We start from the raw sequence: 13,007 nt of genomic DNA, 5'->3' as shown, positions 1-13,007 counted from the left end.
GGTTAGCAATGGCAAACCATTTGTCCCATTGGTGTTCAGACAATAAATTAATGCATGCAAAACGCAACTTCTGCACTAGTATTTCCTCACAATAGGTCCTACCTTAGGAGAAGCCCTGGTTCCACTGCCGTCAATGAGAATGCCATTATGAGACAATCATCAGCCTGCATCTATTGCTGAATTGTACCACTTCAGAGAACAGACTGGGGGAGGGGCTTACATATTCAGTTAGTTGAAACGTTCCCTGTATGTTTATGAAACTGTGGTGTTAAGAACAAGATCAAAGATGCAGCTACTCCCACACACACACACCCCCAACGTGCACCCTAAAGTCACCAACTTTCAAAAGGGTCTCATTCCAACCTTCAGGACACTGTGGGTTTACATCCTCCATGTTTGGTCATGGACAAAACTTTTTTTCCTAACTGGGAAAAATGCAGGCTCAGTAACTTATTTCATTAGGGTGGCCTCAATTGGTCACTTTTCACATGACAAGATGACTATAAATAACCCTTTTCTTCAAAATCTGGAGTTTCAATGCATGCTGAAGGGCCTTAATTATTTTTTTTTTGGGGGGGGGGGAGTACATTAGAAACATTAAAGGCAACTTTTCTTTAACATTGAGGAATAACGTGTGCTTTTAAAGTTCTCATTTAGTTTTTCAAGTGAAACTATTATTTGCTCTCAGCATCTTCTAAAAGGCACCTTCGTAGAAGTTCTGTAGTGCATTACTTAAATTTAGCAGTTTAATTGGTTCAAAATCAAACAGATGAAAGCGGTCTTTAAATGAAAACTCAGCTTCTAATAATTCAAACACATTGCCAACCTATCTGCTGACAAGACACCTATGTTAGTAACGTGTGGCCTGAGTGGAAGAAAATTCCTGCTTTTGTTCTGATGACCTAGCTAGTTGTCTAGGTATTTCTTTCTGGCCCTAGCCATCAGGCAGTTAGCTGTCTGCAAGACTAGTTTCTGCCATGGTCTGGCAGAAACCATCTATAAGTACAGCGTGGGGAATGCTCGAATAGCAATACAGGGGGCCTGAGGTAGGGGAGAAGCAGTGAATTAGGTTAGGGGCACCCATTTTGGATTATGTGTGTATATAAGAAGTCCAGTAGCAGATTTTTCTCCTTATTATATAGGTCACTTATGTGTTGAGGTGAGCACCTATGACCATGCCCCCTACAAGGCTGGGCTGCAAACAGTTCAGTGCCACAGGGCTTAGTTGTAGCAAGGGCCTTCCATAAGCGCATGCCAACCTAGTCTCATTAACTGTGGCTTTGCCTTTTATACTTTTACACGTACATACACATGCACTGACCTGGCTTTGGCATGCTCTCAGGTAACCCCCCCTGAATAATTGCTTCCTCATAAGAGCAGGGTTGCAGAAAGCATTTAGTTACAGATCTGCACACTGAGCAAAAGTTCTCAATGGAACTGGATGGGTAGCAGCCGACGCCATGTTTTGTGTGCAATGGGAGGAAGGAAAGATACCCAACATCCTGGCAACAGAGTTTATGTACACTCACATTTATGAAAGGGGGGGGGGAATGACATCCTGTCCATGAGTTGTTCCCCCCCCCACTTTCCATGGGTGTGTAACTTATGCAGAGCATAGGTGCAAGAACTTGTGTCAAGGTGTGGTGCTTTAAAAGGATAACAGGGCAGTGCATATTCAATAGAAAAACCAATAAAGTTTTAGCTCAGTTTTGGTTGTGATGTTCTTGTTAATGGGCTGACCTTGACAGGATAAGGTGAAACAACCTCTGTACCTTGACACGCAGCCCTGGGCGGCAGGGTGCTTAGGAAGTCTTACAAAGCCCCAGGAAGAAAGTTATGAGTTATTTGTGAGGTTAGTTGTAAAAAGGTTTGAGACCACTTCTCATATGCACAGCTCTGTGCCTGTTCTGACTTAAATTGGTACCCAGGGATGACTGTTTTCTTTTATTATTTGTATCTTGCTTTTCCTTCTCAAAAGGAGTTGAAATCTCTGTTCACACATGCCTCTGCCTCATTTGATGACTGCAGTACTAAGTGAGGATGTGCCGCTTGGAAAAAGCCACTGCCTAGTGCCCAAAAATGCAGGTAAAGGTCTGATAGAGGCAATGCTCACGCATTCTGCCACAAATCTCCAAGACATGCTCGTTGTGACTCAGTCTTGAGCAGTCTGATCCCAGTTCTGTATCGGAGCCTGACTGCCCACAAGGCATCCTAAGGCTGTCCCATCTTGTTAAGCTACTCAAGTCTTGCAGACTGACTAACGGCATTCCTGGTTCAGTGTGGAAACACCCAATTTAAGGGAAATGTCTAGCCTTTTCCTGCAGCAGGCAACTTGGACCACATTGCACGAATCCTCAAATGCTCTCCGCAGGGACTCAGCTCTGCTTTCAGCCTGGACTGCCTGGTGACCACGAGCTATCTCTGTCGCCACCACCCCAGTTGTAGATGGAAATGGTCAAACACATTCTGCTTGGATTTTACTTTTCAGCCTCCCAGGGGGATCCAGGAAGATGCTGCAGCTTCAGTAGAGGAACCCATTTTAATGAGCAACACTGTGAGCATGTACAAAATAACAACAACACAGATCAGTGCGGTACTAGAGTGAATCAAAAAGCAGTTGTGTGAACTTCAATCATGAAAAAGATACAAAGTATAATGGTGATTTCTCATTGATTGGCCTACTCCGTCCTTCTCCCCAAAAAATAACAGAACCCTGAAAGAGATGTTTGGGGGGGGGAGAGAAACAGAATGAGCGTTGCTTTTAACATCATAACATTACAATGGATCAAAAGCATGAAACAGCGTCCCTGTAATTGAGCAAAAGCTATTTTACAGTTATTGGCAGCCGCATAGGATCCTTTTAACTGTAAACTGAAATTTAATGCAGACTCAACTTGCACTCCTCTTTTGCTATGGTAAAATAAATAAATGAGCTATTGGATGCTATAATCCTGATTTTATTTTAGCCAAGCCTGACTCCAGCCAACGTTGTATTGGTGCTGACACCATCCTACTACTTTATGACTTTCAGAGTGAAAATAGGATGGATGATGCAGAACTGCCCAGTTTTCTCTTGGATTACCCCCAGTCAGGGTTTTATACCTTACTCCACTGGCAGATGCTGGGAGTTCAGTCACACCATGCCTGTCATATCATGTGGCAAGTTCTTCCAGGAGTTCCATGGGTTGGGAGAACGAGAAGCAGGGATGCCATTATCAGTAGCAGCCCAGTGTCATTTATCCATAATGCCTAATCCTGCCCTGACTGGATTCTCCCTCACAGGTACAATGGAGGGTTTGTTTGCTACCCCCAATCCAGGCAAATTCACATAAGGAAAAGTTAGCCCATTTCAGTTTCAGAACATACGAAGGTTCCTTACATCGAGTCAGACCACTGGTTCATCCAGTATAGTCTACTGACTGGCAGTGGCTTTCCAGGGCTTCAGAAAGGCTTTCCTGGCCCTACCTGAATCTTCTTGCCGGGAACTGAACCTGTGACCTACTGCATGCCAAGTAGACTCAATGCAACTGAACTCCAGCTCCATCCCTAAACTGAAGCACAGACCACATGTGCCTGTGCCCTTAATTTTAACCTTACTGAAGCGAATGAACAGCTGCTCAGAGCTTAAAAAACACTCCCCCTGCCATCCAGCCCTTTTTCCCTAGAATGGACTAGTCTGTCCACATTCTTACCCTGAAACTGCACCTTCCCAGTTACCACTGGAGGAAATTGACATCTGAGTTTCTTTCTTCCTTCTTTGGCTCGTTTTTCAGATTCTTCATGGGCCATTTAATCTTTATCATTGGCTCCATCTGCTCCTGCAGGCGATGGCGCTTCATGTGAGCATTCCGGCTTTTTATCTTGTCAAACACCCTAGATGTTAATGGGAGATAAAGGCCAGGGTTTTTCAGCACTCTTAGTGAGATGCTACAGTAATGTCAGTGACACACACACACACACAATCCCAACACAGGTAATGAGGTTGGAATGCAATCTCTCCACCCCCTGTCAAGCCTTTTAAGGTCGGGGTTTTCCTGATGCAAGTGGGAAGTCAGTATTAACCACAGCAGGACTTCTGTGTCATAACAAGCTATTCCAAGGCAATGAAAAACCCCAGAGAACATTTATTTGGACTGCACAACCTAGACCTGTAAAATGGCACAATAAACCAAGACGAAGAATAATTGGCTACCTTGCACACTCTTTGCATGGGAACACACCCTCACTGCCTGTGCTTCCAGGCCTATCTATAGTTTCCTTCTGGCTGTTGCTGGTCAGACTGAAGGTGCTCTGTGTTGTTTTTTTGGAATTCCTCGGCTTTAGCTTGTTCTCCTGTTTAGGAAGGTGGCAGTGTCTTTTCTTTGGGCTGCATGCAGTCTGGAAGTCATGAAATATTTGTGTTTAAACAAAACTATTTCCCTATTATACTGTTATGTTTTTAACAAAGCAAAAGCTTTGATGAAATCATTTCATGGATTTCAAATGCAATTAGCGCTTCTGCTGGGCACCTTGGTATTTTGGGATGGTAGCAAACCCACATCACTTTGAAAGATGCTGTAAAATCAGATGCAGTAAGAATAGGAGGAAGGTACCCTTCCTACCCCAAAGGAAGCTAGACAAAGTTGCTGAATTAATATCAAAAAACACTGACAGTTTTTCAACTGTATTCAAGGTATAATGAAGGACCTAATTAAGGACCTAAATACTCCCCTTCCTTCATTTTACCTAGGCACAGTTCTAGCACTGACTTTAGATTCCTTAGAACCTCAATTCAAGAATAAAATTGAGCTGTAATCTCTTGATGGGGGATGCATAAGCTGTGTTCACAAAAGGCTGCAACGTTCCTTTGAAATGAACAAGGCAGTCCTTATATTTTGAAGGAATTCAGTGTGCATGCACCAGAGATTCTGCACCAGTTAAACTGCTGGACTGGAGCTAATGTAAGTACCAGCCACCACAGGAGGGGCTGTCTAGCATTTTATGCACCTGAAAATCCACAGATGCGGTATTCAAACACAACTTAAATAAAAAAACAATTCCAAAAAACCAGGGCTGCAATCCTTCAGCATCTTACATGTGTGAAACCCTGCTAAACATAGTGGGTCTGAATAGACATGTATAGGATTGCACTGAAGCGTTAATATTTTGTAGCAAAAATCACTGAGTGCACCGTAACATGTTCAAGACTAATGCACGTATTCCAGCATCAGCATTCATACACAGGTGTCTTTCAACAGATCAGTGAAGGAGAGTTAAAGAACCCCCTTCCATGCCTCACCTAAGAAAGTCTGTTGCATGTATTCTGTCTCTCCTAAGGGGAAGAGGGAAGAAGGGTGCAGGAAACAGGGCAGATCTTTAAATTCCTAAACCTCAGCCAAATCCCCAGCAAGCTTTCCTCTACCTTTTCTTCATCCATTTCTACCTCATCCTGCTCTTTCTTTGGCCTTTTTTCAACCACTTGTGCGCGACTGCAGTCAAATTTTAGTATTTTTTTCCAGCTATAGTAGTATTCAACACACTGGGAAACCGTCTTAGTTTGTATCTATTAAAAGCAGGAGGGGAAGAAGAAAAATGCAAAATGAATATATTTTGAATGTTTTGTGCAGTAATTAATATAATATTAACTCTAAACCAGCATTTTGCCTCTCCAGTATTTTTAGTGGTCCACTGGACCGAGGGCTGGATTTGATGATGATGATGATGACGACAACGTGAACCAGAACTAGCTCTAAACTATAACAGAACAAAAAATCATGTAACTGTGCAATTTTGAAAATAATTACAGATTTTCAAAGGAAGGTTTGATAACCTTCAAATAGGGTATTTTGAGGAGTGGGAGGAAAAAAGTCCGGGGGTGTGAAACGCAGCAATCTGGAAAATGCCATCTACAGATTTTACCTTCTTCTGTATCAGGTAGAAATCCTTCTTGTGGAAGCCAAAGGCCTTCCTAAACAACTGCTTCTCAGCAGGAGTCCACAGATGTGCACCTGGAGTTCCAACAAGAGACAAATTATCAGCATAAGCAATCTGTTTAATGGACCAGGGGTCCTGCAGAATTAAAACTGTTATTTCCCTCTTTTGCCTGCTTTACTCTCTTGGGAAACTTTTGAGGTAATGAGTTTGTCATTATGTTTGGGAAAACTTTTCGGAACTTCTTTTTTAATTAGCGTTTGGAATTGATTATGAAGACTAAAACAGCTCAACTTATTTCATAATAACACAATACATAAGAAAGAACATGACAATTAGAGTTCTCATCTCAACAGTGGACAAATAAGGTCTGATTTTCAATAAATGCATCTGATGAATTGATAAATGATGATGATGTTCAGGTCATCATTTCTGCTATTTTCCAAATCTTAACAACACAGTCATAAAGCTTTGCAAGTTTTTGTATACCTCTAAATAGTGGCTATATTTAATTTTGCTACAGAATTGCAGTGAATACTAAGATCACAATCCTCAATTTTCCAAAAAAAACTGTTGAATAAATTTCTGGTAGCTCACAAGCTGTGATGCCCTTAAATAATGTATCTTTCTAAGAAATCTGAATTTTGCAGTGCATTGCCACCACATGAATAAAATCGACTGTTCTTAGAAGTGGTTGATACTATGAGAACTGGGCAAAGTAAAAGGTACTGGGGCACTGGAAGCGGAACACATTGTGTCTCTCAGGTTCTGGCATGTGTCGCCCATTGGGTGTCACTGCAGGGCCTCACAAGCGAAGAATCACTGTGAGGGGACGAGTTGACGGTGACACTCATGGCCTTTCCACACAGCATTTTATGCAATAAACATGCATTTGTTTCTTATTAGAGGTGCAAGTCCGCGCAATCTTCTCTCAAGCCAAGGGGAATCGGAGCAGAACCGTAACTTGCCTCCCTGCAGGTGAACTGTGAAATTCAGACCTGCATTGAAAACATTCCCAAACGTTTTCAAGTCCCCTGTGCAGCTCTGCTCTGCAGTGCACATACATCCAAGTAGGGGTACTATCCCAGGCGTATTAGGGAATGAGGCCTGCCTGCGCCTACTCTGATGTCTTTCTAACACGAAGCAAAAGACTTATGTTCCCAGGCTCCTCATGTATCCTGTTAATCACAGGCTGATTGCCTGCACGTTCGGTTCTTCAGTTCAGCAAAAATGCTTAAGCAAGAAACACTCAGGCTGCAAGTGCAACTATGGAAATAAAAAGACACCACAGTGGGCATTCAGGGGGTCCTCTGGGATCTGCAACCGGATCCATGGACACGAGGGCCCGTCTATACTACCGAGGCTGGGCTTATCCCTCTACAAAACAAAAAGGAAGTGACGTAATGGGGAGCTGCAGCCAATGGTCAGTAGGTCAAAGGAGCCCCAGATAGAAAATGTTTGGAAACCACTGACTTGTACTACTTCCCCCTCCTCTTTTTTTTTTTTACCTGGGTAATGGTAGTTAGTGAGAGGATGACAGGGAGGCTTCTGTGGTCCTTGGAGTAACAGCATCTCCAGTGCTTCCTGGAATTGTTTCAGAAGGTTGTCATAATTGTCTCCAGGCAGAAACAAGTAGAGGAAACTTGAAAGGGGAAGGAGGGGAGACTGACTCCTATCAACTGCACCTGGAGAGGGGCAGCCTCACCATTGGGTGACTTGGGGCAGTTGCCTGGGGAAGCCGTTCATTGGAGGCAGCACTTTTACTGCACCAGACCATGGAAAAACACTTTCCTTGCCCGAGATCACATTTCTCCTGCTACAGGACTACAGAACGGTGAGGCCCCAAACCACCCTGTGCTGACATTATTCAGGCCCCATGCAGAAGTGATCACACCAGACTGCAGTGTGGAGTCTATAGTTTGGCTAAACCTTACCACACGGTAGGTGCGCAACTGGCCCATGGTACCAAGTGGCTGCCAATGTTACATCAACCCACAGTTTTGCTGTGAAGCAGCCTCGCGTTCAGAAAATTAGGGCTCTCAACAGGATTAAAGCAAGCAAATAAAAAACCCAGATTGCCTGTCTTTTTACTGATTAATGGACTACTCAGTCTAAGGATGTTTGCAGATTTCAAAACTTCACTGAAGGCACTATATGAAGAACTGTGGAGAAAATAACTTTAAGCATTAGCTTACAACTTAATAGATAATTTAAAAAAGTTTCCACACATTTTCATCAAATTTAAGAATAAAGAATGTTCTCCAATCAGAGTTGACAAGCCATAGCATAAAATAAAATAAAAATAAAAGAGGTTCACAATCCACCAGTGTTATGGAAGACCCAGGTTTTAAAGATCTGGCGGCATGGATCTCAACAGAGTTTGGCTGACTTCAGTGGTTCTTACTATCAGAAGGAATACCACAGTAGTTGCACTGAATCGGTAACATTTGCCTGTTAGTTTGGTTTTGTCTTTGTCAAATTTGGCTACAGGAGGAATAACACATCACTGTCTGGGATGCACAACTCAGGTCTTGGAAGAACCCTAAACTGTGAACTCCGCTATACAATTATTAGATTTGGGGGGAGGGGCTGGGGTTCATCTATGATCAAAACTTAGAAGGTTATGTTACACCAGGATCTAGTCTTGACTGGCAATGGCTTTCTCAAAGGCCTCAAATTTTTCCTAACCTATTATCCAAGACCTTGTTAGATGGTGATGTAGGGACCGGACCTAAGAGCTTTCACATGCTAAGCATGTGCTCTAGCACTGAACTAAGGCCCCACCGCATATGGACTAAACTAGCAGAGCAATTAAAGTCTGCACCCCTATAGTAACTGAAATAAGCCCGAGAAACAGCAGAACCACCCAAGAGTCCCAACAGCATAATGAAGAACAGGGATTTGATTGGTTATGTGGAAGATCGATTTACTCCACCTTACCAGAATGTTTCCTTGGGCCTCATGCAGACAGTGAACGGCTAGTTCTAGGTTGGTCCCTCCCCCTGGCATCGCACTGGAGCAGGCCAGTTTTAACAGATCTGTTACTGAAAGTGAGATTTTAAAGAAACTTCTGCAGCAGAGGGATTAAAAATTCATTTGTACAGAAGAAAAGAACAATTTGAAGTTAGCTTTAAGAGGAAAAATGGCCAGCATACCTCTTTTCTGGGTTTCTTTGTTGGTTGTGATGTCTCCCCATGGCTTCCACACCAGTGAGGCTGGGTGTTCATAATTTTCTAAGGATGAACTGTCTTGGAGATCAGGTATCTCTGCCTGAAAACGACTTCCTATGTTAATATGTCTGAAATAACAGAAGAGAAAGAAAAAGGCCCAGCTGTGAACAGACAGATTTATGAAGAAAGGCAGATACAAAAATAAGCAGGGGATAATGCTCATTAGAGACCAATGTAAAAGGAGGATGACCAAAAGGGGGATGAAGCAACAGCAACCTGGCCACGGCACTAAGCAAGAACAGTAATGATTAAGCGTGCCTTCAGTCATCCTGAGTTCGCTTGTTCAGTTTTTCTGTTAGTCAGCATTTTGTATCAACAAGTACCTAGTACTGTACAGACAGACAGAGGTTGCATCCAGGTGTTTTGCATTCTAGACACGCAGTGCAAAGAAGAGGAGAGAGGAGGAGATAAGGAGCAGAGCAAGAGGGTTAGGGGAATGTTAACTGGTTATCATCAGAACAGAATAAACGAGGTTACAGTAAAGAAAAGCTTTGCTGGAAAATGAGTTTTAAGAAGGGGTTTCAAAAGAGAAAGGCATGAATCTTGGCAACAGAAGGAAAGCAGACCTACAAGCCCAAAGGGAGGGAGGGGAACAGAACAGATGAATGGACTCAAGGAGAAAGAGCAAGGAAAGGCAGGAGGAGAGAAAAGAAAGGAAATGCAGGTGATGTAGCTTTTTTCTCTTTAAAAAAATATAGCAGGGTAAAAGACATATGCTGATCCATTTATTTCCATGTGCTTTTAGATAACAGCCCAAGCATCTCCATAGAAATGAATCAGTTTCAAGAGTATTTTCATATTCTTGTTTTCAATCTGCTTTTCTTCTAGCAATTGTGCACCACCAGCATCTCCCGTCACTCCAACACATTCAAGAATACTTTTCAAAATGTCTCTGGGAAACCCTTAGGATACAACCCTTTCTTAATAGCGAGACTAAATAGACCAGAAGCCATTTACATCATGCAGCCTTGCAACCCATGCAACAATTTATTGTTCTACTGACTTGTACACGACAACAAAGAATGAGGAAACGGAAGAACAAAGATTTGTCCCCTCACAGTCAGACTCCCATTTTTCCTTATTACATTTTGTACATCGATAAAACTGCTAATACTAAATCAGGATTAGGGTCCTGACAGCTTTAAGTGAGATACTGCTAATGCTACTCTATGGTGAATCAAATCTAGGTCTAGGTCTGACGTTCACATTTGAGCTAGGAACAGCCTCCCTATTCCTTCCAGCAACCCACTCCCCGTCTCTCCCCTGAATCCTTCAAAATCAATCTTTTTTGCTTGTTTTAAATAAAGCCTTTCATTGACTTGTTATAGCCTTACCTTTCATATTACATTATCAGCTATCAATCAACCTGGTACCACACCGCCCCAGGCCCTCTGCTTCAGAAACCTTATCACAACCATGTAAACATTTTGCACAGTAAGACAATGGCAAGAAAAATTTGGGATGGATTTACTCAGGAGTGTCAAACATAAGGCCCACAGACCAGATACACCCCCCTGGAAGCAATTTATCTGGCCCGTTAGAACTGGGCTCTCCCTGCTTAATACTTGGGCTCTCTCATATCTTGAAAATATTTGTATTGGCAACCTTCAGTCTCGAAAGACTATGGTATCGCGCTCTGAAAGGTGGTTCTGGCACAGCGTCTAGTGTGGCTGAAAAGGCCAATCCGGGAGTGACAATCCCTTCCACACCGGGAGCAAGTGCAGTCTGTCCCTGGTCTGTCTCCCTGGCTATGGGCCTTCCTTCTTTGCCTCTTAGCCTCAGACTGTTGGCCAAGTGTCTCTTCAAACTGGGAAAGGCCATGCTGCACAGCCTGCCTCCAAGCGGGCCGCTCAGAGGCCAGGGTTTCCCACTTGTTGAGGTCCATCCCTAAGGCCTTCAGATCCCTCTTGCAGATGTCCTTGTATCGCAGCTGTGGTCTACCTGTAGGGCGCTTTCCTTGCACGAGTTCTCCATAGAGGAGATCCTTTGGGATCCGGCCATCATCCATTCTCACGACATGACCAAGCCAACGCAGGCGTCTCTGTTTCAGCAGTGAATACATGCTAGGGATTCCAGCACGTTCCAGGACTGTGTTGTTTGGAACTTTGTCCTGCCAGGTGATGCCGAGGATGCGTCGGAGGCAGCGCATGTGGAAAGCGCTCAGTTTCCTCTCCTGTTGTGAGCGAAGAGTCCATGACTCGCTGCAGTACAGAAGTGTACTCAGGACGCAAGCTCTGTAGACCTGGATCTTGGTATGTTCCGTCAGCTTCTTGTTGGACCAGACTCTCTTTGTGAGTCTGGAAAACGTGGTAGCTGCTTTACCGATGCGCTTGTTTAGCTCGGTATCGAGAGAATGAGTGTCGGAGATCGTTGAGCCAAGGTACACAAAGTCATGGACAACCTCCAGTTCATGCTCAGAGATTGTAATGCAGGGAGGTGAGTCCACATCCTGAACCATGACCTGTGTTTTCTTCAGGCTGATTGTCAGTCCAAAATCTTGGCAGGCCTTGCTAAAACGATCCATGAGCTGCTGGAGATCTTTGGCAGAGCGGGTAGTGACAGCTGCATCGTCGGCAAAGAGGAAGTCACGCAGACATTTCAGCTGGACTTTGGATTTTGCTCTCAGTCTGGAGAGGTTGAAGAGCTTTCCGTCTGATCTGGTCCGGAGATAGATGCCTTCTGTTGCAGTTCCAAAGGCCTGCTTCAGCAGGACAGCGAAGAAAATCCCAAACAAGGTTGGTGCAAGAACACAGCCCTGCTTCACTCCGCTTCGGATGTCAAAAGGGTCTGATGTGGAGCCATCGAAGACAACAGTGCCCTTCATGTCCTTGTGGAAAGATCTGATGATGCTGAGGAGCCTGGGTGGACATCCAATCTTGGGGAGAATCTTGAAGAGGCCGTCTCTGCTGACCAGGTCGAAAGCCTTTGTGAGATCTATGAAGGCTATAAAGAGTGGCTGTCGTTGTTCCCTGCATTTCTCCTGCAGTTGTCTAAGGGAGAATACCATATCAGTGGTGGACCTGTTGGCTCGGAATCCACACTGCGATTCTGGATAGACGCTCTCTGCAAGTACCTGGAGCCTCTTTAGTACAACTCGGGCAAACAGCTTTCCTACAACGCTAAGGAGAGAGATGCCGCGGTAGTTGTTGCAGTCACCCCTGTCACCTTTGTTCTTGTACAGCGTGATGATGTTTGCATCCCTCATGTCTTGAGGTACTCCACCTTCTCTCCAGCAGAGACAGAGGATTTCATGCAGCTCAGTGACGATGATCTCTTTGCAGCATTTTAGGACTTCAGCAGGGATGCTGTCTTTTCCAGGTGCCTTGCCAAAGGCAAGGGAGTCCAGGGCCACGTGAAGTTCTTCTAGGGTTGGTTCACTGTCAAGCTCTTCCAGCACAGGCAGGCACTCAATGTTGTTCAGTGCTTCTTCGGTGACTACATTTTCTCTGGAATATAGCGCAGAGTAGTGCTGCACCCAGCGTTCCATCTGCTGCGCCCAATCCTGGATGACCTCGCCTGTGGCAGACTTCAGAGGGGCAATTTTCTTCTGTGTTGGACCTAGGGCCTGCTTGATACCATCATACATCCCCTTGATGTTGCCCGTGTCAGCTGCTATCTGTATCTCGGAACAGAGCTGGAGCCAGTAGTCGTTAGCACATCTCCTGGCAATCTGTTGGACTTTGCTGCGAGCAGTTCGGAGGACCTGCAGGTTGCGCTCACTGGGACAGGCCTTGTATGCTGCTTGAGCTCTCCTCTTTTCCTCAATGACTGGTGTCAACTCCTCAGAGTGGGCTTCAAACCAGTCTGCCGCCTTGTTGGTCTTCTTGCCGAATATGGACAAGGCGGTGTTGTAAACGGTATTCTTGA

The 13,007-nt window shown here is 44.4% G+C and overlaps 1 protein-coding gene across 3 annotated transcripts in view; it reads right to left on the bottom strand.

Moving 5' to 3' along the window:
* Positions 1-2,528: 2,528 nt before the first annotated feature.
* The window catches only part of ZNF541 (zinc finger protein 541), a 33,014-nt gene continuing 22,535 nt past the window's right edge, over positions 2,529-13,007 (bottom strand). For 2 of the 3 annotated variants that reach the window (XM_066638236.1, XM_066638237.1), the window contains exons 10-16: positions 9,066-9,208; positions 8,851-8,954; positions 7,419-7,494; positions 5,899-5,987; positions 4,193-4,377; positions 3,693-3,873; positions 2,529-2,713 (exon numbers count right to left, since the gene is read on the bottom strand). In XM_066638236.1, coding sequence (XP_066494333.1) covers positions 3,714-3,873; positions 4,193-4,377; positions 5,899-5,987; positions 7,419-7,494; positions 8,851-8,954; positions 9,066-9,208 — 757 coding nt within the window. In that variant the 3' untranslated portion in view covers positions 2,529-2,713; positions 3,693-3,713. Of the gene's footprint in view, positions 2,714-3,692; positions 3,874-4,192; positions 4,378-5,898; positions 5,988-7,418; positions 7,495-8,850; positions 8,955-9,065; positions 9,209-13,007 lie in introns of those variants that run through there. The other variant, XM_066638238.1, reaches the window with a different exon arrangement.

The sequence above is a fragment of the Tiliqua scincoides genome, chromosome 10, assembly GCF_035046505.1.
Source record: "Tiliqua scincoides isolate rTilSci1 chromosome 10, rTilSci1.hap2, whole genome shotgun sequence".
NCBI classification, from domain to species: Eukaryota; Metazoa; Chordata; class Lepidosauria; order Squamata; family Scincidae; genus Tiliqua; species Tiliqua scincoides.
The sequence above is the reverse complement of the archived record's forward strand: the minus strand, read 5'-3'. Positions and strand labels throughout refer to the sequence as shown.